The sequence below is a fragment of the Mustela lutreola genome, chromosome 5 (genome assembly GCF_030435805.1).
Source record: "Mustela lutreola isolate mMusLut2 chromosome 5, mMusLut2.pri, whole genome shotgun sequence".
NCBI lineage: Eukaryota > Metazoa > Chordata > Mammalia > Carnivora > Mustelidae > Mustela > Mustela lutreola.
Window position 1 is genome coordinate 11,601,369 of NC_081294.1, and position 22,793 is coordinate 11,624,161.

Consider the following 22,793-nt stretch of genomic DNA (forward strand, 5'->3'; position numbering starts at 1 on the left):
ATACTGGAGCGAGTAACATTTTCATTTCCCCTAGACAGAGTTTTGTTCTGGCAGTTCTGAGACTATAATGGGAAGTCCAAGTGATGTTATCCATGCTGTCACCACAAAATTTTTAAGCTATCCCAAATTTGGAAGGAAATTCATGTCCCCTCGAATTTTGAATATTGAATTTGTTGGTTCAAATGGGAAGAAAAAATCCAATCTCTTCACAGTTAAGAACAGATGAGAGAAAGCAAAATGGAACAATCTATCTCTTCCCAAACCTTCATAGCAATTCCAAGACAATTTTCAGAATGCTGTGTTATATCAGAGTGATATTTTAATACATTCTGATTCTACTTATTAAAATTGATTATGCAGAAATAGACATAAATCAGATTGAAAAAGAAAAAATGCTTTTGAGTAATACCCAAAAAATAAACCCCGAAATACATTAAAATAGCCCACAAACCTTAGAGAGCCCGCGAAGCTGTCCTTTAGAGCCCCGAAGCAATCTAGGGGTTCATTTATTGAAGCACCCTGGGGAAAGGGCTGTTTTTCTGCTTTCAGACATAGTCATTGAAGCATTCTCCTTCAAATGTGAATCAGTCTTGCTTGGAATAATCTTCATGAAAGCCCATTTCATGTGCAGACCTTGCCATTACCAATAACTTACACAGCCATAAACCTGGAGAGTTATACTGCAAAGCATTTGTTAGGAAAAGAACTCGAGTTTTATAGAACTATCAATTATCTTTTAAGACAGTTCCAGTGGGAGAGCCCAGTTACACTGATAAGATAGAGGAACTGTTGAATTTATGCTCATTCTGAACTAAGTATACCCTTTTGTAGGACACATGGAATCTATCCCAGTGCTGTACATATTCTCCTACGGAAAAGAACAATGAGTGATCCTCCTTAACGTGAAACAGATGGACACACAGAGGGAACTGTGTGCCTTATCGTTCTCCTCGAAACTACTTCAAATCCTGTTTCTTTTTTGAAGAATGTGGATTCTCACCAGTGCAGCTTTTGTTTTTATAAATTAAAGGGAAACATTTGAAAGACTTAATGCAGGGAACGTACAGTGTGCACCTGTTCTGAAAGTGTGCACGTGGGCTCGCAGCCCTGCCTGTGGCTCAGCAGGGGGGCCCGTGCACAGGACACCCCATTTCCTGTGAGGAAAGGAAAACCACCAAAGTGCTTAGCACAGCACTCTGTTGTTTGAGCTATGAAAGCCCTTTCACACAAGTTACTGTGCAAACTAAATTCTATCTCAAATCTTTTTTTTTGCTCTTTAAGTATTTTTAAGTGAGTCAGAGTTTAAGACAGGATATGCGCGACAGTACAATGGGAATGGTGTTACTGTAGAAGTCCCGCCACCAGTGTTCCTGTCCTCCCCGACCCCTGCTGGTGTGACCTCAGCTAACTCCTTGTGCATCACACTCAACTGTGCTCTCCTCACCTTACATATGTATGCACACGCCCACGCACACACACACACACACACCTGCTTGCTGCTGCTATGGTTGTGTTCACTAAAAACTACATTAAAGGCTCTTTTTTCTTCGTGAGATTAAAATACCTGCAATTTTAAAAATAACTTTGTTTTCTCACTTTTCACTGATCAAACACGTATTTAATTGTCTCTCGGAGCTTCTGGTGTTAGTTTCAGGGAACAAAAATCAAAACAGTGTGAACACACCGGATTTATATGTATTTCCAGCCAGAATGCGAAGAAACATAAAATTATTTGCCTTATGGAGGGTGAACATGAAATTTTGAAGTATTAACATTTTGCAGTTAATAAGAAAAATAGACTGAGACGTTCCCTCGAAGCCCCAGGTTAGAAGCCTTCAATCAAAATGACCTTTCCTGGTTCTGGCATTCTTCCTCTTCTCTCGACAAGGAGCAGAGAGCCCTGCTCTTAGCTGTGATCTGTCTTTGGTATGTGCTCTTTCTAAGCATATTTCTTTAGCCCGACTTCAGGATGAACACAAATTTATGGGTTTTTATTCAGAAGAATTTCCTCCAGGTGCTCAAAGCTGGCCTCATGGTCAGCAAGCAAGACCATAAACCCAGGGTAGGCTGTCTGGGAGTGTGGGGGTAATGAGCCTGGAAATTAGTCCGTGGAGACTTCCCCCATTTTCTCTTCCCGCCTTGGAGGATGGGCTGGGGGCACCGGGGGAGGAGCCACAGCCCAGATGCTCCCAGTCAGTTCTGACAGCCCTCATATCCGACTGTACAAATACGAGCCCAAAACATACAGTTTCTCTGACACTCTTTGGGAATAGGAAAAAAAAAATGACAATTTACAGAAGGGGCAGCAGAGGGAAAGAAAACATTGGCAGATAACGTTAGGACACAGTTTCGTTTTATTCTAGTCTTTTTCCACGTGAAATGTTGCATATTTTACTCCTACTTTGAAAACTCAACTCTAAGAAACCTCCTCTGTCATATCCATTGTCCATTTTCTCAAACGCATCGCTGAGTAAGGTTTCTCTTGTTACTTCTTGTTAAAATAAAGAACAAGTCACACCGTCCTGAAAACAGACCTACACCTGGCAGCATGATAGGACCAGAGTTGTTCTGTGCAGGGACAGAGTCCGGAACCCGAAGACCACCCCCTCCCGCCTCCATCTCTTGAAGTCGCAGGGGTCTGGTCCGCAGTGGCCCTGTGGCCCAGAAGCACACCAGAGGGAGGGAGTCTTTAATAACAAGGAGGGAATGTGCCTGTTGGGACGCGGAGCTAAACACTGAACACTCTCCCTTTGTCTCTCTGCAGCTAGGAGAAAGCCGGCAGGCGGCGCCCGCCCCCGCCGGCCTCTGCACCCCACGCGGAGGCCGGCTGCTCTCTTCTACCCTTGCCTCCTCCCGGTCTGTGGCTGTGCCATTCTGTCACACGGGGCGCTAATTAACACCAAGGACAGGATTTGTGCCATTGATTGGCGTTCGTAGCAGAGGCGTTCTTTTCATTCCCTTTGTCTCCACGCTGGCTTTTGTTCCCTCCTGGAATAACTCCAGGCCTCCCCCCTTCCTTCCCTCCTTCTCTCCCTGTGCTTGCCCCTCCCTCAGAGCAGGCCGGGGGAGGCCTGGGCATCCTTAGAAAGCGGCCCATCCTGGGCTCCAGGGCTTCTCCTGAGGAGGGTTCGCCTCCAGTGCTGGGTCCGTGAACAGCTCCAAGTAGAGTCGCCCTGACCCTCGTTTCTTTGTGTTTTTTTACTTTTGTCATTGTTTTGCTATGTAACATCCGAGGACGAGAGTGGGCAGTTTTCAAGAAATTACAGACTGGTCATGTAAAAACTAAAATTCAGTGCCATTCAGTTCTTGTAGCGCGGTGGTGGGGTGGGGTGGGGTGTCCTAAAATCAGATTAAAGTTTGGGACTGCAGCCCCTAAACCCTTTGTGTGCTTGGTAGTGGGTGGGAACAACGGGACTGCTACCCACACACCTTGGGCTTTTGGCCTCTTCCACTGTAGTTAACATTTTAATCCCAGTTCTCAAGTGCTTAGCTTTAAGTTAGAGCAGCATTTTGCCTTTGGTAGACATATTACTAAAATATAATTGTGAAAGAGATTCCTAACTGGTTAGGGCTTTTTGTTTTCTTTATTCTTTTTTTGAACCAAATGACCAGGGACCCTAAAATATAATGTACTAGATATTTGCTTTGTGGTTTGGGGGGGGGGGGGAGCCATCCATTTCCTCATTCTCCATGGCTGTAACTCTTTCCGAACTAATACTCCGTGCCCCTAGAGGCCGGGGCTTCAGCTAACCTGCTGCGTAGAGGACATGAAGAGTGATACCGCTTGGCAAGCTCACTGCAGAACATTCCAAGGTTGGTGTTTTTTTTTTTTTCTTCTTAATTCTATGTAAAATTCAGTATACAGTTATGAAATGAGTTATGTGGCTCTATGAAAACATAAGTCTGCGTGGTTTATAGCATATTTTGGTTGGGTATGTTCTTAGGCAATTCATTTTCTAGAGTGTAGGAAAAAGGCTTTTGAATGTTGGCATTCTGGATCCAGTCTTAATTAAAAATAATAGATTTGTGTATGAATGAGGAGAACTCTGTTAGCGCCTGACACAAATCAGTCATGTAGTTTAAACCACTAACTACAGAATGTTCTTTTAAACCATTTTGCATGGGAGTATCTTTGTGTACCTCCCTTCTTCATTTAGAGACATTTTCAACTTTAAGAAAATCTACAAATTGCCCCCTAAGAAAATCTTCGGTTTCTTCTGTAAGAAGGTAGGCTGATTTATTTCATTTTTTTTTTTTTTTTACCAATAACTAATCAGACATTAACCAAAAACACTAACCTTCATCATGAAGAATACAGAACAAGTAAGCTTCCTTCAAATAAGGGTAGGTCTTTTCACTGCTAACACTTTGTGTTGAATTTCAGGAACGGTTATGCCCACAGGATAAACATTCATGTTTTTAGCAGTCTTTGAACCTCTGAAAGGCAGAATCAGACGAAGGGAATGTTATGTGAGCATCACAGAATTGTTTATTTCCCCCCAAATTAACTTTCTATTCCCTTAAATGATGATTATCTGTTCAGGGCAGTAATAAATGCTGTATTGCCCTGGGAATAGCTTCCCAAATGAAGAAATTAAGAATCAAGAACCCATTATTTTATCTCAGAGAAAAATCTCATTATCCCTAAATACTACACTAAATACTAAGTAATCTAGTAAACACACGGTATTTGTGTTTGTAATAATCTTTCTTTGTGTAAGTGGTATTCATCTTAAGTAAGCTTGTGGAAAGAACAGCCATTTGACTTTTGGGGAACACAGAGGTTCTCAGCTTCTGAAAAAACCAAACAGATAGAGGAGCATTCAGAAGTTTTCCTGCTGCTGAGCTGTCAGCAGACCAGGGCCGAGGGCAGCATGCCCCAGGATGTCACTGATGGACCCCGTGGTGGTGCTGGGCAGCTGTACATGCACCACGTGCAGGGCCCTCTCCTGCAGACCCTCCACGGGAGCAGCCTGACCTGGAGCTTTACAGCTTCTGTTCACTGGTGTGGAGAGAGCAGTAGAACCTGGGGAGGGGTCGGAGGCCCCTCTGTGCCCAGGACTTCACATGGAGCTGCATGGTGGGGGCCAGTATGGGCAGTGGGGCCACTCAGTGGCTGGAGAACTTTCCAAGTGAGCGCCGAGGCTACACCACATTTCATTCTATTTCCCAGCCGATGTGTGCTGGAGAGCCACGTAGCTCATACATCAGGAGTGTGGGGACAGGCCAGAGGGTGTCAGAAAACTCTGGTAGACATAAATGTCTGCAGCTTGCAGGATTTGTGTGTGTGTTTCCAGTCTCGCTTTTATGCAGTTTTTCAAATAACTGTCTTTTCTTCCACCCAGCAAGGATATCTTTAAACATCTGCTTTTGTCCTTGTGTAAAAGTCAGGAATGAGCCCAAATACCCTGTCATCACTGGCAAGATAGATCCTTGGGGATTTCTTTTCCCTTTGTGACACTTTAGGCTTTTGGTTGCAGGAAAGCCTGCTGTTCATCTCTCAGAAACATATATTTCCAGGGCTAACTTGCATAAGAGGCAAAGAAAATGTCCCTGTTATCCAGAGAAAACAGGAATATGGGCTAGAAGCTTTCTTCCAGCAAAGCCAGTGTTTGTCCCAGGCAGAGGAGGTTCACGAAGAAATATGCCCCAATATAAAAGTGGGCTTGAAAACAAAGACAAGAACTCTCTGACACTGTGGTTGAGTTTTGTAACAGTCTGGTTTTCCATGTGTGGATGTCTGCATCAGGTGAGCCGTCAGTCCACATGTGCCCGGTTCTCCGCCACCACCCTGGAAGCGGGGGGGAGTCAGACCAGCAAGGCACACCATAGCATTCCACCTTTACCATCACTACGCTGCCTCCTGCCAGTGTCCTGGTCTCAAGCTAGGACGGCTGCCTAGCTCACCTCTTCCTAGAAGCCAGCAGCCTGGGGATGAACTGTCACCAGCCACAGATCTACTTGTCCCTAGAGAATTCCTCATCCAGCCAATGAGCCAGAGCCTTTTTTGTTCAGGGCACGGATAACGCCATTCACTAGATTTGTGTTAAATTCCTAACACTGATCCAGACTAATCCAGCCTTTGTGTTTTCCACTATCAAAAATGACTCCTATGATTGCATTTCTGAGGTGTTTTCAAATTTCCCCTTTGGCAGTATGTTGATCTGATTAGCCAAGCAAAGGATTATGCCATCTGCTTTCATTTTTACTGAATTTCTTCAGGTTTCCTTATTGGAAATTCAACTGTTGAAATTCACGTGGAGAAAGATCTTTAAGATGAGATGCTTTTCCTGACTAGAAGTTCTGACAGGTTAGCATTCCCCTCCCAAGAATGAATTCAAGGGAAAATGATGCTTGCAGTTCTGCATTTGTTAAAACAGCCACATTTTCAAGTGATTGTGTAATCTTTTTTTTTTTTTTTTTTTTAAAGATTTTATTTATTTACTTGAGAGAGAGACAGTGAGAGAGAGCATGAATGAGGAGAAGGTCAGAGAGAGAAACAGACTCCCCGTGGAGCTGGGAGTCCGATGCGGGACTCGATCCCGGGACTCCAGGATCATGACCTGAGCCGAAGGCAGTCGTCCAACCAACTGAGCCACCCAGGCGTCCCATCAAGTGATTGTGTAATCTTTTAAGGGTTTTCAGAAAGAGCACTTTGAGATTTCTCTAAGAGTCAAAAGAGCAAAACTTGCACGTGCAACTTCCATTTGCATGTCTGTCTGGTTAGATAGAGGTTACAAACCTTGTGTCTCTCATGTTCCACGTGCTCTGTGGTGGTGAGAAGCCACTCAGTTTTCATGGTGTGACTCCCTAAGCCCAGGAAAGGGACACTATGCTTTCTGTCTCCACTATCCATCTCTTTCAACCTCCACCAAGAGAAAGGTTGGAGAGATTGTTTCTCTTCCAGGCCAGTTGTTTCTAGTTGGGTCGGCAGTGTATGAACTGATGCCAGGATTACATTGTGTCCTTCCATTCAGGGGTCCCCTGAGGTGGGCTGCTAGTGAACACTAGTGTCAATTCGTGGACAGCGGCTGCACAGGAAATGGCGAATGTGCTGGTCATAGATGTACATTTTCTCAGGCAGCCAAGACCATGTGTTCTTCATTACAGTGCTATGCCGGACCTCTGGGTGAATCTAGGGATTATTTTAAAAAAGCAAAAAACAAACAACTTGGGAATTTAATCTTTCTCTTCATGTTTTCTGTGTTTACCTCATCTTTGAAAGCAAATACAGAGCCCACATTGTAGCATTAAGGACTCCCCTTGCAAATTTGCTTCTAATGTTCTTGCCACTTTTTTCACTCATCATTCTGCAAACTCTCGTGCTGCTTGGTACCTCTGCACAGCTTCTAAAAGCTTCTAACTTTTTAAAAATGATTATTTCCTGTGTTAACGTGAATTTGTGTGACAGTTTCAAGCCAGAGTGAAGCCTGGGAAATGCAGGACACCGGACCATGGCGGGTGGAGGGCAGCAGGTAACTGACTGAGGCGGGGTGCCCGGGGTATGTCTCAGCCCCTGAGGTGTCATTACTGCTGCTGAATCACACACGAGATGAGTGAAACACAGTTAAGAGTGAGGTAACTAGAACGAAAAAGAAGTCAATCAAGAGAAATTTTCAGATACTTACAAATAGAATATAGACTTAAGTTTGGAAATACAAAAATACTTGCTCCAGTATACCGAACCACCAGAAGTATAACCGTATCCTGGGGCCAGTCAGTTTCCCCTTCGTTATGTGAAGCTCCCCCCAATAACACCCCAGACTCGTCTCTCTCGAGTCTCATTGTTGTAAATTAACACGCTTCACCTGTGGAGGTCATTGTAGTCACTGTGTGACACAAAGAGAGGATGCGATCCCTAGAAACGCATCTGGGGGAGTAATTTACTCATTAGCTCACTTTTTATGATCTTCAAGAGGATTTCTAGTACATTATGACCTTTTTATCCCCCCATTCCAAAAAGCTATTACCTTGATTCCAAAAAGCAGGGGATTAAAAGCCAGTTTGATAAGTATAGAGATGACCTCATTTATTGTGAAAATTTCGCTCTGGAATATTTGAACCACCCAGTCAGCAACCATAAGCAAGCAACTTTTTCTTTGCTCCTTGATCAAATAAATTTTAGATCTGATTTTCCATACATTGTGACCTTCCTGGTATGGTACAACAATTTCCTAATTTAAACTGTGATTTGCTGCATTGAATTCTTGACAAGAGGTTTGAGAACCTGACGAAGACCAAATGCACCTGATTAAACGCTGCCCAGTCTGGTCAGAAACAGTCTGAGGGGATTATTTTTAGATATGAGGTGCAGCTGCCCCAAAGTGTCCTTGGCTTATCTTCCTTTAGCACATAATCTGTCTCTAGCAATAGCTACTAAGTAAACATGGCTTCACGTCCTTGTCACTAGAATCAGAAGTTAGCAGTTTGCCCTGGGAGGGCGCTGAGCTCCGAGCTGGGCTGATTCTGGTTAGAGGCTGGATCAAGACCTCACATGGCCTTGTCCACCGGACAGGGATTCTCAAGCACGTGCAGTGGACAGAAAGATGGGAATATCTTCCTTCGAAATGAGCTACAGTTGTTCTGGGACACTCAGTGCAGGAGAATTTGAAATGTGAGATATTTCAATAACTGGTTATTGGAGAGTCTGCCAAGGTTGAGAGTACACATCTGTGTGGGGGTCATGCGTCATTAGACGTCTGTCAGCGCCAGTCCCATGTGCGCGTGTTTGGAGGACATTATGTGGGGTGAGGGGCGCATGTCTCTGCATATGGGCCGCGTGCGGTGAGGGGCTGCGGCCCCGGCCACCTGGAGAGGTGAGGCCTTCACTGTCCCAGCTGTCCCTTCCTCCCGTGCCTGGCCCCGGGGTGCCTCCCTTACCTCCACTTGCCTCCTTCTGCAAGTTCTGTTTGTGTGCACAGGTGGGGGTCCTGCCTCCTGTGTGTGTCAGACCGTGATTTTACAAAGACCGTGCTTGTTCCTGTCCTCCCAGCAGCCTGGGGAGGACTCACTGTCACTGCGCCCTCAGAAAACTGAAGGACTTGAATGGTACCCAGCCCAAGACCTGGTGGGACAGGACTAGGCTCCGGCCCCGTGGGGTTTGAATGAATATGCATCCGGAGAGGACTTGTTTGAGGGTAAAGCAGGCTTAAACTCTGCAGAGACGGGGGGAACAGACAGCACACCCCTGCCTTCTTAGAGCCACGTGCCGTGGGGACAGAGAAGGAAGAAAGGCAGCAGGAGTGCCGCAAGGGGATGCCGGGGTGTCGTTGGAATGTTTTCCACTCCAGGGGCTGAAGTTCTTCGTTCCGTACCCGGGCGCGCTCAGCACTGTGGGATTATAAACATCCTGAGACGTCCTGCCGTTGTCGAGTAGGGACACGGCCTAAATGAAATGTGAAACTCCTTACTCTGCAGCGAGCAGGATATGATCCTTTCTCCTTTTCTCCTTACATTAAAAAAAAGTGCTTTATTAATCACAGATGTCCCAGAGTTAGTGCCTGAAACGAGAAGGCGATTCATCTTCCCCCGGTCTCGGTGTTCTGTGCGCTCACGGGGGCAACTCCTTCCTGCACTCCTGCCTTCCCTCCTTTCTTGAGCTTCTTCCCTTTTTGTAAGAAATCTAGTGTGCACGCTCTGTGAACTCTGACCTTAGCAAAGAAGCCGTCTATGTGGGCTTGGTTTCCCCCTCAAAATAAGGGGATAAACCTGAATTGATTTCCTCTCTTAGGCTTTAGGCAGGCCACAAATGGTTTTCTCGTGTACACAATCAAGGGCCTTTTTTAAAAGACTGCGATGGGCTGATAGCCTCTCCTTACACTGCTTTTTCTTCTTCATACAGGACAAGTTTTTTAAAAACAAATGGAAAGAAAATGAAGTAACCCACCTGGCCGCCTTCATAAATCCTTCATCTCAAAATGATTTTGAGGATGTCCTGGTCACCACATGAGGCTTGTGATTACCAAGATGATTACATTGAGTCCCCGTTTTCTGGGTGCTCATAGGACCATAAATACAGTGTAGCAGGAAGTTGTGTAGTACTGAGGAGTCTTGGAGAAAGTCACCTCTAGCATCCTACCTTTGTAAATAGCACTTTACAGTTTGTAAAGCTCATTCACCCCATTATTTCATACAATCCTATGATAGCCCCGTGAGATGAGGAAATCCAGATGCCAGAATGTTGGCCTGGGGTCATGGCTGTTGAGTAGGAGAGCCAGACTTGGACTGAGACCCTTTGGCGAGTCTAGAATTCCTTCTGTCACATAATTGATCCTCCCTCTGACCTTTGAATTGGTGGAGTTTCCCTAAAAAGAGGAATGACATCCCCAAACCAGACACGATGTGACTGGAGCCGAATGGGGGCTGGGAAGGCCGGGGATGGGGTGAGAAAGCAGTAGTACTGAGCGTTGGGTCTTTTTCTATTCCAAGAAGTTAGGAGTTGAGGGGAAGGCAAGAGACACCAATGAAGGTGGAAACAGGAACAGACACGGTTTCTCTGAGTGACAAGTGAGTTTCCATTCTATTTCTCAGGTCGGTTCACTCCTGAACCCTCTTTCAGTCCCCTGGCCCCCACCAGGACAGCAGCCTCTCTACCTTGTGAGGAAGCATCACATAGAGCAGATCGTTACGAGAATAGCCTCAGTCCACTCTGAAGTAACCGTCTTGTTGAGTAAGTGATTTACAGACTCGTGAACTTGGCCAAAACTAGATGTTACTTGGAGCTCCCCTTACAGCTGAGGAGGATATATGCCACCAAGTCAGGACATGACCATTCATTGCGGTCAGCTTAAGTTATCAGGCAATATACTTAGTCGGGGAGCTAGCCCATTACCGGCAGTCGCCTTGCTCTCCCAACCATTTGTCATTTATTCAGCATATACTTAACTTACTCATCGCCAAGGATGTGCTAGACATCCTGCCGGCAGCTGGGCACATAGTTGTAAACACACCAGACTTAGCGCCCACCCACATGAAGCCTGGAGTTTGAAGTCACAGTTGGCTTCCTGTCTTGACAGGTACCCAGCTGGGAAAGTACCGGCAGAAGATGCTTATACAGAGCTGGGGCCATAGGGCCTCCACCTGCAGATGACTTGTGTCACTGGCCTGAGCCGTCCTCTCTCTAATCCAGAGCAGGTGGACTTTTGGAGAAAGGGGGCCTGGCCACACAGTGCTTATACCTGGGCAGGACACTTACGACTCTGCATATCACAGACACCAGGAACTCCCCTGGGAAAGTCACCTATGTGCAGACAAGTAATTTAAGGTCTTCCCAAGGAGACTTTTAAGCTCTGTGTTTGTTTTGTGACTTACCCTTACCTGGTGCCCAATAGCTTTAGAGACCTTAATTCCACTAGGTACCATTAGGACATGTTTAATTTCAGATTTGCAGCAGAGCAGTTGGTCTAGTGGTTAAAGTCTCTTCTTCACTTAAAAAAAAAAAAAAAAAAAAAAAAAGCAGCTCTTTATTTCATTCTATTAATGAGTATACTAGGTTTAAATAATTTTTAAGTTTTTAAATTTCTGATTTACGCATTATTTTGCAATCCAGTGAAGACCATAAAATGGGCTGTTAGCATCCATTGATTTGGGCAAAGAAGTTTGTGTATTATAAAACAATTTGTTGTTTTTCTCAAAGAGTATCAAACCAGTGAAGAATTGAGCATTAATTACTATTAAAGACTGAAGTGGACAGAGAAGGAATTCATCTATTTTGCTTTTGGTTTTGGTCATTTTTTTTATTGCTAATCACCAGAATTAGGACCGACATGTCAGACCTGCACTAGACAAAGTATCTGCTAATCCTAGAGACAGATGAAGAAAATTTCCCTCTACCTTTACACACTCCTGAAATGACATTGTTTTCCGAAGTAAAATGTAAAACTCAACGACATTGTGTAGGGGAGGCAGACTGGCCCAGTCAGTAGAGCGTGTGACTCTTGACCTCTGGGTTGTGAATTCAGGCCCCTTGTGGGTACTCAGATTACTTAAAAACAACAACAACTAAAACAATGCACTTAAAATTCAATACAGTTTTCTTCTTAGTTTGTAATTACTCCTAGATTTTTCTAAGGTCTGAATATTCCAGTAAAGTGAAACAGTATCATTAAGTGGTTTGATAAACAGCACCTCAGGAAGAGAACTGCTCTCCCCTTCAGAACTGCATTCATCACAGGTGAACTTTGGCCTTGCGCAGCTCTTTCTCTTTCCTGGGTCTGGGAGGGTACATCCAGGCCACGGCCATGTTTATCTTCCCTGACCTGCCAGATAAAGAGGAACTCTGTTTTGAACCTACTTCCAGTGCAAAGAACCAAACCCAGTGCAGCTGAGCCCACAGAGAGAAGCTAGAAAATGCTATCTCCTGTTGTTCTTTCTGAGCCATTCTTACAACCAACCGTCAGCTCCTCTCTGAGCAAGGCTAGAATGTCCTGGGAGCGATCCTTTTTAGGCCAGTCGGGTTGCACAAAGCGTTCCTGATGCCTCCTGAGGCCTGCTGGGTCTGGTGACCGGAGGAGAGGTCCTTATGCTTCAGGGGACTGTCCTGCGTTCCCACCCACCATGCTCTCGTCCACTTCCTGGTGGCCCTGTGGCTTTGGTGGACAGAGCCTGTCAGAATTCCAGTGGGCATCTAGGAATCCTCCTAAGATTCACGTGGTGTGCTCACTGCCCTCATGCCACATTCCCTCCAGTTCTCACTTCTGGGCACGGAACGCAGGTGAGGTTCTTACGTGGGCTCAGGTCATGCTCCCTGTTACTCGTCATGGGCAAGGATTCTGCTTAGGAAAGTGAAGACCTGGCATTGATTCGGTCGTATTGCAGTAAGTGGGCCTCAATCTCTTTCCTGCCCCCTTGGCTCACCCAAGGCGCAGCTCGTCAGAGGTTGGCCAGCCCAGGATGTGTCCAGCTGTGTGCCACCTCCACAGCCCTTTGTTCGGTGTCATTATCCAGCGGGACAAATATACATCAAAGACATGATTGTCCTTCAAATCTGGGTGATGATTCAGCTTCCTCTACATCTTGAGGCTGGGATTTCTGATGTTTCTGTTTGATATGTAGTAGGTGCCTACTGTATGCCAGGCACCGTGGCAGGCCTGGGGAATACCTCACATAACAGCCGACGAGGCCCCTGCCTTCGTGGAACTGCCGTTCTCGTGATCTGCCTACGTGAGTTACTCGAGCCTAGCTCGTTCGAAGGCCGCTTCCGTGCTCCCTCGTCATGAAACCTTCTGTGATCCTTCCACTCGGTTCCCCTTCTTCTCAGCCTCCCTCAGGATTTGTACTCGCTTACATCGTGTGTCATATTCTGGCCTAATAGTTATGTGGTCCTAGAAAGCACTATATGGTGGACACCATGGGTAAAGGAAGGTTTTATTCCTCTGTGTTCAGTGGCAGGTAAGGGCTTGGCTCTGGATCCCAGCACAGTAAATGGCTGGGAAACGTCACCTGCTGTGGCTAGCACAGATTCTTGCTGAGAGCTGGAACTTAAAACACTTCAGTTAGTTATCATTTGGTACATAGATTACCCAGACCTTCCCCTTCTTTTTGTCTTTCTTGTCCCTCCACAAGAGTGCCTGAGGCACTGTTTCCCTGTTTGCCCTTCATCCTAAATCCGCACCTGAGGAGGTTTCTAGGAAGTCCTCACAGTGTGTGCATGTTGCCACCTTAATGGTTTCATGCTCTTCTTCCTCTCCAGACAGTACCTAAGGAAAGGGGAGTGACATGGAAGGCTGGCAGGGACTCTCATGTTAAAATAAAGTTAAAGAAACGAGTGGGTATATGTACACACATTCATATGTGTATATATACACACAGATGAAAAAAAAAAAGATTTTTACTCTTTAACAGAATGCTACATCTGTATTGACTGGTCTTGAAACCAAAGTCTGGTTCTGAGAAAATGTATATTTTTAAGAATGAGTGATCCTGCTTGAAATGTGTCATCTGTTTATGGAAGATTGTACCCTCTACCCATGCAAGGCTTCGCCCAGGGCAGGCATGGGACAGCAGTGAGACCTGGATCTGCCGTCTCATTCTGGTGTCTGGAGCATAAGTGGGAAACTGCTGTTGACTCTCCTACATATAATCACAGGATTGGGGGGATTAGCGCTCCTGCTTTGTAACCACAGTGAACGATGGTCTCCAGTGCCACAGACGTGGATAAAGGGAACACAGGGGTCTGTAGGATAGGATCTTCTCAAAGATTAATTTTAATATTTTTAAGGCCTCAAAAGATTTAAGAAAATAACAAGCATAGCGATGATCTCATTCCATTTCTTGAAGTGTAAAGTGTTTTATTCCATTCCACTATAGTGACACCCTAGAGTCAAGTGCTCAGGAAAGGGCCAGGCAGTGTCCAAGATCACCAGGTTTCTATTTGTAAAGTAAAACCTCATAACTGCATGGATTTGGTGAGCACCACAGTTTCCTAAGCTTTTCTTTTTTTTTTCTTTCTCCTAAAGAATCAGCACTTCAGGGTTGACTAGATTTTGAGATCCAGTAAAAAGATTTGTTTGGATATATTTTCTGTAAAGCATTCTGGTTATTTGAGGACGGCTTCCCCTCACATTTCTTTTAAAAATGTGTTATTGTTTTTGTTCATTGCTGCTGACATTTACCTCCATGCAAAGTCACTGAAAGGCTGAGAGCAAAGACACCCCCCACCCCCCCACACCAGCATATTTCCAGAGTCTGGCCACAGGCTGGGTCTCCCCCAAGCCAGCCAGGCCTTATCCCTTCCACAGTCGCTGACTTTGCCGTGACGCAGCTTTCCAGATGGGTGTCATTTGTCCCAAAGTCTGACGGGGTCAAATCCATCCTGATCTGGGTGCGTGCGCACACACACTGGCTTACGGAGTTGTTCTTGTGTTCAGACTATACATTCATCTGTCACAATTCGTTTTTAATTTCCTTTAAAGTCCTCTTTTGTAGCTTTTGTTTATCAAGAAAGTGGATGAAAATAATTTTAAAATTCTGTCTTCTGACCCCTGTGATGTCTTAAGTGATGACATATTCAGTCTGTGTGACAAGGACACTGGTGTTCAGCATTGGTGACTTGGGGTGTGGGGAGGGAACGGTGCATCTTGAGAAGAGTGTCACTGGGAGCGACTCACGTTTGGGACACTTTGAAAGGCGTGTGCGTGTGAGCGTGGCGTCCGCCCCGCAGGGAAGTGGGCGGCCACAGCGGAGGAGGCCGCGTGTCCTGCGCGCCGCGCCGGGCTCCACTGCGACAGCGGGTCGGCAAGAGGGCGCCGCCAGGACGGTGGGAGGGTTTCCTGGAGGGCGGTTCTGTCAAACCTGCCATGTCTCTCTTGTCCTTCAGACTCGTTGTCCGTCTCCAGTAACGATGCCAGCCCGCCGGCGTCCGTGGCTTCTCTCCAGCCCCACATGATGGGGGCCCAGAGCTCCCCGGGCCCCAAACGGCCAGGAAACACGCTGCGCAAGTGGCTGACGAGCCCGGTGCGGCGGCTGAGCAGCGGCAAGGCCGACGGGCACGTGAAGAAGCTCGCGCACAAGCACAAGAAGAGCAGGGAGGTCCGCAAGAGCGCCGACGCCGGCTCGCAGAAGGACTCGGACGACAGCGCGGCCACCCCGCAGGACGAGACCGTGGAAGAGGTCAGAGCCCGGCCGGGCTTGAGCCCGCTTCACTGGGCAGGGCCACCCCCCGGGGTTGCTCGGGAGGTCGTAGGAAGGGTTGTGTCTCACTGGGCCCCTGGGACTGGCTGCTCCTTAAATCCCTTGGTGGCAAACTTGGATTCGGTGGGGACAAGCTGTCCTGGTAGCAGCTCCGCCCTAACATGGTCGGGCCCCTGGTGGCTTCTGAGAAAGAACTCAAGAGGACCGTGAGCCTCCCCCCGCCCAGGTATGGGCTCCCCCAGGCCTGCTCCAGGAGGAAGGGGACACTGCTGTGTGGTCCTTCTGTCCACCCACCACAGACAAGCCAGGAGGCGCCCTTGGGTGCTGCAGAAGGTCTGAGCAGCCCCTAAACCGCAGGGGCAGCACTGTGTGGGGAAGCACCCACTTCAGATATGGAAGGCCAGGAGGAGCGTGTGCGCCTCCCTCCTCCCCCAGAGTCATACGTCAGTCACATCTGTCCTCAGTAGAGAACACCCAGTGAATTTAGTTCGCTAACCACTGGATTATTTCCATGTCATTACAGATGAATGTCTATCGGTCAGCCAGGGATTTTTTTAATTTCCTTTTTGTTTGGGGTGGAGAGCTTTAAACATACTGAAGGAACAGAATCCCTTCATGATCCCCAGGCTGGTTCTGTCTGGCTGGCAGTGTCAGTGAGGGACCCTTAGAGTTTTTAACTGAGATCACCCCCAGCCCTGCCTGCCGAGCTCCCTCAAAAAGAAAAAACCAGAGTGGATAAGATATGTGTCCTTTAATTTTTTTTGGAGACGTGCGTTTTCTACTGCTTTTTTCCTGGGCCTGTTTTGCCCTGGGTTTTCACTAGAGTATATGGTTTATTATGTTCTCATCTGTCTGTTTTCTACATCTGTGTCCTCTTAATAGAAATAAAACAGACGGGATGCCTGGGTGGCTCAGTTGGTTAAGCAGCTGCCTTCGGCTCAGGTCATGATCCCAGGGTCCTGGGATCGAGTCCCACATCGGGCTCCTTGCTCGGCAGGGAGCCTGCTTCTCCCTCTGCCTCTGCCTGCCTCTTTGTCTGCCTGTGCTCGCTTGCTCTCTCTCCCTCTGTCTCTGACAAATGAATAAATAAAATCTTTAAAAAAAAAAAAAAAACAGACAATTTTTCTAAAATGAAAACAGAGGAAAATTGAGGTGAGACTAAATTCAGATTCTCCCAATGCATTTAGTTATATTATTCCTTATGCCATTTTAATTCCAGTGAATTTTATTCTAGCAATTTACCAAAAATGAAAGTAGACCAAAGGAACTGAACTGACATGAAAGTTACTAATGGTTCAGAGTTTTAAACTGATCTGGGGTGGGGGGTAAGGTGGGTTGAAGATGAGAGGTGTTCAAAGCCTAATGGGTAATGTTGGCAGGCCCCTTCAGAAGACACATGCGGCGGACCTTCCATTATCCAAGTTGGCAGGCGAGGTAGTTGGCTTGCAGGAAGGGCATGAGCAGTTACTGTCAGGGTGGAAAGAGTTTGCGTTTGATTTGGGATCTCCATTGCTGTCCTGGCTGTACTTTCCCAGTTAACCCTTTTAGGGTTCATTTCTGTGAGCTGACGTTTACAGTTGGGCCTAGAATATAATGAGCAAATGTTGGTTTGATTTCAGAGAGGCCGGAATGAGGGCCTGAGCAGCGGCACCCTCTCCAAGTCTTCATCGTCGGGCATGCAGAGCTGCGGAGAAGAAGAAGGGGAGGAGGGGGCCGATGCTGTGCCTCTCCCACCGCCCATGGCCATCCAGCAGCATAGCCTACTCCAGCCGGATTCGCAGGACGACAAGGTGAGGGGCCCGTGTCACTGCAACCTAGCCTCGTGGCTGCAGCTGGCAGCTCTGGGGCTGTGAACAAGCACCTGGAAAATGTGCATTTCTCCCCAAAAGTATGAAGAACAAAGCCGATTTAGACCAGGCAGTAGGCCGACGTGTAGTTTCTCACATGGGTACTTAAAAGCATTTTTAATAATGCTTTAGTAACTGTTACTTTGAAAGTAACTGTATTTTCCGTTTACTGCGCCACCCGGGGTCCCTGAGAGAGGAGTCCGAGAAGTCACGCGCAGTCTTGGTGACGGCATCCCTACGTGAACGTTAGGCCATCCTGCTCTCCCTTCAGGGTGTTTTTGCACACGAGCATTGTTTCCAATGGGATACTACTGCTATCTAGTCCCTCTGTCCAGCATGCCTGATGTTAGCGTTTCGGATCAGCTGGGATGTGGGGATAGGTGTCAGGGTGTAGGGATCAGTTCAAAACCGTAAATCTCCTCTTTGGGTGCATGTGGAGGCTTCAAAACCAGGCTTGGGTTTTTGTTTGTTTAGTTCTTACCTGATCTAAAACTATTCTGCACATCCCTGTTGCAGAGTGCTGAATTGTCCCAAAGAAACCTGGTAACTGGCTTGCACATTCTCTTGCATTCTGGCCCAGGTGTTGAAAACCATGCTATGAAGTCATCACTAGATGACTAGATGACTAAAGGCCTTGGGTTTTGGTCGGGGGGCAGTAACTAAGCTTTCTGAGTAAAACAGTGTTTTCATCATTTTTGCCCATTCTTCATCTTTTTCCTTCCCTGACTCCTTCCTCAGTGCTAACACGGTCACTTGCTGGATTACCCGTGTTTTATGACTCTGGCCCGGCCCAATGATAGGCAGCTGTGAGGCTGAGGCAAACCACACCTTAGTCTTAACGTGGGTGGCCACCTCCCAGCTCCTGGGAACCCGCCTCCTCCCCCGTGGTGGCACTGGGTGCACAGTCAGAGCACTGCGGGGCTTGGCTGCAGGACGTGGCTTGGGTTGGAAACTGGAGTTTGGGGACATGTGGGTGCAGGCCAGCCGCTCTGGGAGCTGAGGTGAGGTGACAGAGGGCCTCACCCCCTGCGCAGAGCAGACTTGCCAGGAAAGGGGAATGTGTCCTTTCTCAGACAATTCCTAAACTGTTTTGTGGCATCCCAAGCTGTACCTTCCTTGAAAAGCAGGAAACTGAAATTTTTGTAAATCTGGATGATTAGCTGAAGTGAGATGTGGGGCCTGGTTGACTTACTCCCCCAGTAAGAGTATTTTTCTCCATTTCAGGACTGTATTACACTGTATACTTCAGTGCGTTGAAATCATTTATTGGTTATTGTGTTACCTCATTGGGTATAATCAGTAGCAGTCGTTCATTTATAAAAATCTGTAGTGATAGTCCCAGAGAGTTTATTATCTTGTGACTAATATTTTGTTTTGTTCTGTTTTCTCTTTTTGTAAACTTTCACTGCAGCATTATGTTGATTTGTGTTCTGTGTCTGTTTTGGCTCAGTTTCCTTACCTCTCCATTTGAATTTTTTTCTTGTTTTCTTCACCCCATACTCCAGATTTCATTAGACCAAACCAACATTTGTTTTGCAAATCACATATCTGGATCCACACATGTAAAAGCCTCGTTGTGAATGTATAAATCCGTATCTGTCTCCTGTGAGAAATGCATCGTTAGGACAGCTAGCCGTGTGTCGCATGTATCTCTGCTGTCCTTAATATGAAGCAAGGTTCATATTATGCCCCTCTTCTAGTTTCCAGTTAATCAATGGCACAAGTAATCTGCAAACACACTGTGTTTGCTAATTACTGAAACTTGAACTCAGCAGCCCCTCCCTCAAATTCCTTACCTGTCAACCCCTGTACACCCTGATTCTAGCCGTAAATGGCATCTCATAGCTTGTGAGGCCACAGATCTTCTGTACTCTGCACTAATCATTGGGGAAATGGATGGCACAGAAAATGGTGAGCTTGTCCCCCCTCTTCCCTGTCTGGTCAGTGCACCCCCGGTTCCTTTCCTTTTCTTTCTTGTTTCTTTCTGTTGAGCCCATAAACACAGGAGAGCCATTTTTTACTATCCTGTTTGGTTTCCTGATTATTGAAGGACCACTCGTTAGACCCCCAGCCTTTCATTCTTACATTGATCAGATTCTGTATTTTTCCCTGCTTAGCCACTCTCCTAGCTGGCAGTTGCAAAAGTTAAAGTTAGCAACCTCCCACACCCAGTCACCTCTCTGAAAAGCATTCTGATGTTACATGACCAAGGATGAAAAACAGACTTTGTCTGCTTTCCACATGTATCCCAGACAGGTTTTATTTAGTATTTCGTGTCAGAATATTGTAAATTTAAAAGGATGACTTTAAATAAATTGCAAACAAAGACAAACTTGTGGTCTTTTTGTCTGGAATTACTTTGAAAAAGAGATTGAGCTTGCAGGAGAATTTGCTGTCCGTGCAGCTACTAACATGAGGCATCCCCCTCCCCCCCGCCCTTCTCTTTCTCTTCGCTTCTTCCGTAGGCCTCTTCTCGGTTATTAGTCCGCCCCACCAGCTCCGAAACTCCGAGTGCAGCCGAGCTCGTGAGTGCAATTGAAGAACTCGTGAAAAGCAAGATGGTAAGGCTTCCCACAGACAGCCTGAGGTTTGGAAGCTGCCATAGAGGCTGCGTGCAGATGGACGTGCCCCCATTCACGTCATGCTCCCGTCCGCACAGGGTGCCAGAAGGGTTACCCAGGCGGAGTCCCCAGGACCACCCTCATTCCTGACCAGGTGCATGTTTGGGGGGACCCAACATCACTCTCAGGTTCAAGAATTTGCATGAAGGACTCCTAGAACTCAGAAAAGGTGTGATAGCCCAAGTTGCGGTTTGTACTGTGAAAGAACAGATTAAAACCAGCCAGGGAAGAGGTGCGTGGAGCAGGGTGCAGGAAGGCTCCTGGGTCAAGCATCCAGCTGTGGAAAGCACAGACTTCTCCTGACAACGATGTGTGACATCGTTTTATGTCACATATGTAGAGTCTGCCCAACAGGGGACACTAACTGAGCCTTGGTGTTCAGCGTTTTCATTTGAGCTCAGTCACATACACAAGATTGACTGCTAGCATGGCTCCGTTTTGTCTCCTACCCCCAGAAATCCAGATACCACGTGGCTCAGAGCCTCCACCAAGAGTGGCACTGTTGACATGGACTGTCTGTTGTTGGCCCAAGGCCCCTAGGTAAATAGACCAGCCCATCAGGCAGGACATTCCAGGGGTTAGAGACACTTTCCAGGAGCCAGGATGAATCCTTTCTTGCACCTACATTGACTGCAGAGCTCACAGCATTTTAGCAGGTGTGGTCAATTCCACTCAGGTCCGCAGGTGTGCCCATGGTCAATGGCAGGCACACATGGGTTGTTGGTTCCTCTCACTGTCTCTGAGATCTTTCATTTGGATTTACGGTGTATTACTTAATATCTTTTAAGTCACCCTCCGAAAATAAAAGCCCTCAGCCTCTCCCAGCAGTCGGTCTTCCAGAGTAACCACTGTGATCAGTATGTTTCCCTCGAGACATTTTCTGTGCAGGGTGCAAACATTTATGGGGAGGGGGAGGGTGCTTGTCCATGCTCTGTTTTTCAAAAAGGATTCATTCTGTTTTTAATATTCTAAGACTTAATAAATTTCGAGGAGTTTCTCACATCAGTACTTAAGGTTTACATCATTCCTTGTAATATCTGTATGGTAGTCCATTGGGTGGATGCAGTGATAATCTACTGAGGGATTCTTCTGTAGCGGGCACTATTCTGTGTCTGTATTAACTTAGTAGGAGCCCAATGAGGTAAGTACACATTACTGTCATTTTATCTTAGAGATGACAGAACTGAAGCCGCAGAGTTTAAAACTTAACTAGCCAGTAAGGGGCAGAGACCTGATTATACTATATAATTTATTTAAACAAATTCATAATAACAATATATGTGTGTGTGTGTAAAGTTGTGTTCAATTTTACACTATGGTAAACCTCCATATTGGTTAAGTGTGTGTAGGGTAAATTTCTAGCACTGGAATTGCCAGATCGAAGAATATACTTTTTCAAGGAAATTTCTCTTCCTTCCATTAGGTATTAGCTGGGTAATATATCATCCCTGTTTCTTCTACCATAGGTTCTAACCAGTCATCTGATTTTTTTTTAATCATCTGATCATTCTAACCATCAGAGATAGCAAGAAAACGGTCAGCCTGTCTGTCTGTGAATACCACATGAAACAGACTGGAATTGACCATATTTTCTATGAAACTGTGGTTGATTCAGTCAAGTGGGAATTGTATCAGGGGAAATTCAGACTGTTTCACTGTGCCATAACTGGAATTTCTTCCCAGGTAATCATGTTCTGAAAGCGACATGATGGGCTCAGAAGTTAGGAAAGTTGCTAGTACTTGGTAGAAAACCCCAAGAACTTGACTCTACTGGTCAAGAGTTTAGGATCGTTTCAGTTTGAACTGAGCTAAACCGCATCCCGGCAGTCTCTTTGAGACAGCTTGATTGATGGTCTAAACAAAGGGTACTTAAATTGTACCCTGTGAGCTTTCACGCATCTTTAAACATTTTAAAAACAGTCATTTATACTCCTCGATTATATGATCATTAAAATCATTCTGTCTAATAATTGAATAGTTTTCCCAAGCAAGGTTATGAGGTTGCCTTTGTCAGCCTTCTCGTCGTCATTCTGGGTTGGAACTGCATTCCATTTGAAGTGGGCTGCGATGCATTTGTCGTTAATTCACATGGTCTTGAAATGGAGAGGGGTTCTAGGATGTGGTTTCTTTCAGCTCTTACTGCTTCATTCCTTCCTGTCATTTCCAAAGCATTAAACTTTACCAGTTGAAACTCAATTCTTTCTACTCAGTTTTCTCCTTCACTTAACAGGAACAAAGCTCTTGCCATCACGGAAAGAGCATACACTCACGTTCAGACGCTGCTACTTACACTTGGGCTCTCCAAGCCTGTGTCCTTCAGCTGTAAACTCAGCATAAGGACTGTTTGCTCAGCTCCTGGCCAGGTTCCATCCACGTGGGTAGTCACAAGTGCTTGCCTTTCCCATTGGAGGACCGTGTTTATGCTGTTCATGAAGGACTTATCCCATTCTCACTGTCCATGGAATATAATCTAGATTCTGCCCTCTTTTTTTGGCTCAAGGGAAAAGTTGCTCTGTGTTGATTTCCTGTCACTAATCCTCTGATGTCAGAGGAGAACTGCTTTTTGTCAATGAAAACTCTGAATCATTTTAATATCCTTTCACCTGTTCTGTGCCTGTGAACTAGGGTCCCGTACTGCAGCACGTTTACCATATGCTGTAGATCCCTGGTCATCCGCATTCGTTTTCTTGTGGGT

The 22,793-nt window shown here is 46.2% G+C and overlaps 1 protein-coding gene across 4 annotated transcripts in view; it reads left to right on the top strand.

The window, feature by feature from the left end:
* TRIO (trio Rho guanine nucleotide exchange factor) overlaps positions 1-22,793 on the top strand; it is a 336,828-nt gene that overhangs the window by 280,055 nt on the left and 33,980 nt on the right. For 3 of the 4 annotated variants that reach the window (XM_059173670.1, XM_059173671.1, XM_059173669.1), the window contains exons 35-37: positions 15,317-15,609; positions 17,250-17,420; positions 19,943-20,038. In XM_059173670.1, the coding sequence (XP_059029653.1) occupies positions 15,317-15,609; positions 17,250-17,420; positions 19,943-20,038 (560 nt within the window). Of the gene's footprint in view, positions 1-15,316; positions 15,610-17,249; positions 17,421-18,888; positions 19,801-19,942; positions 20,039-22,793 lie in introns of those variants that run through there. The other variant, XM_059173672.1, reaches the window with a different exon arrangement.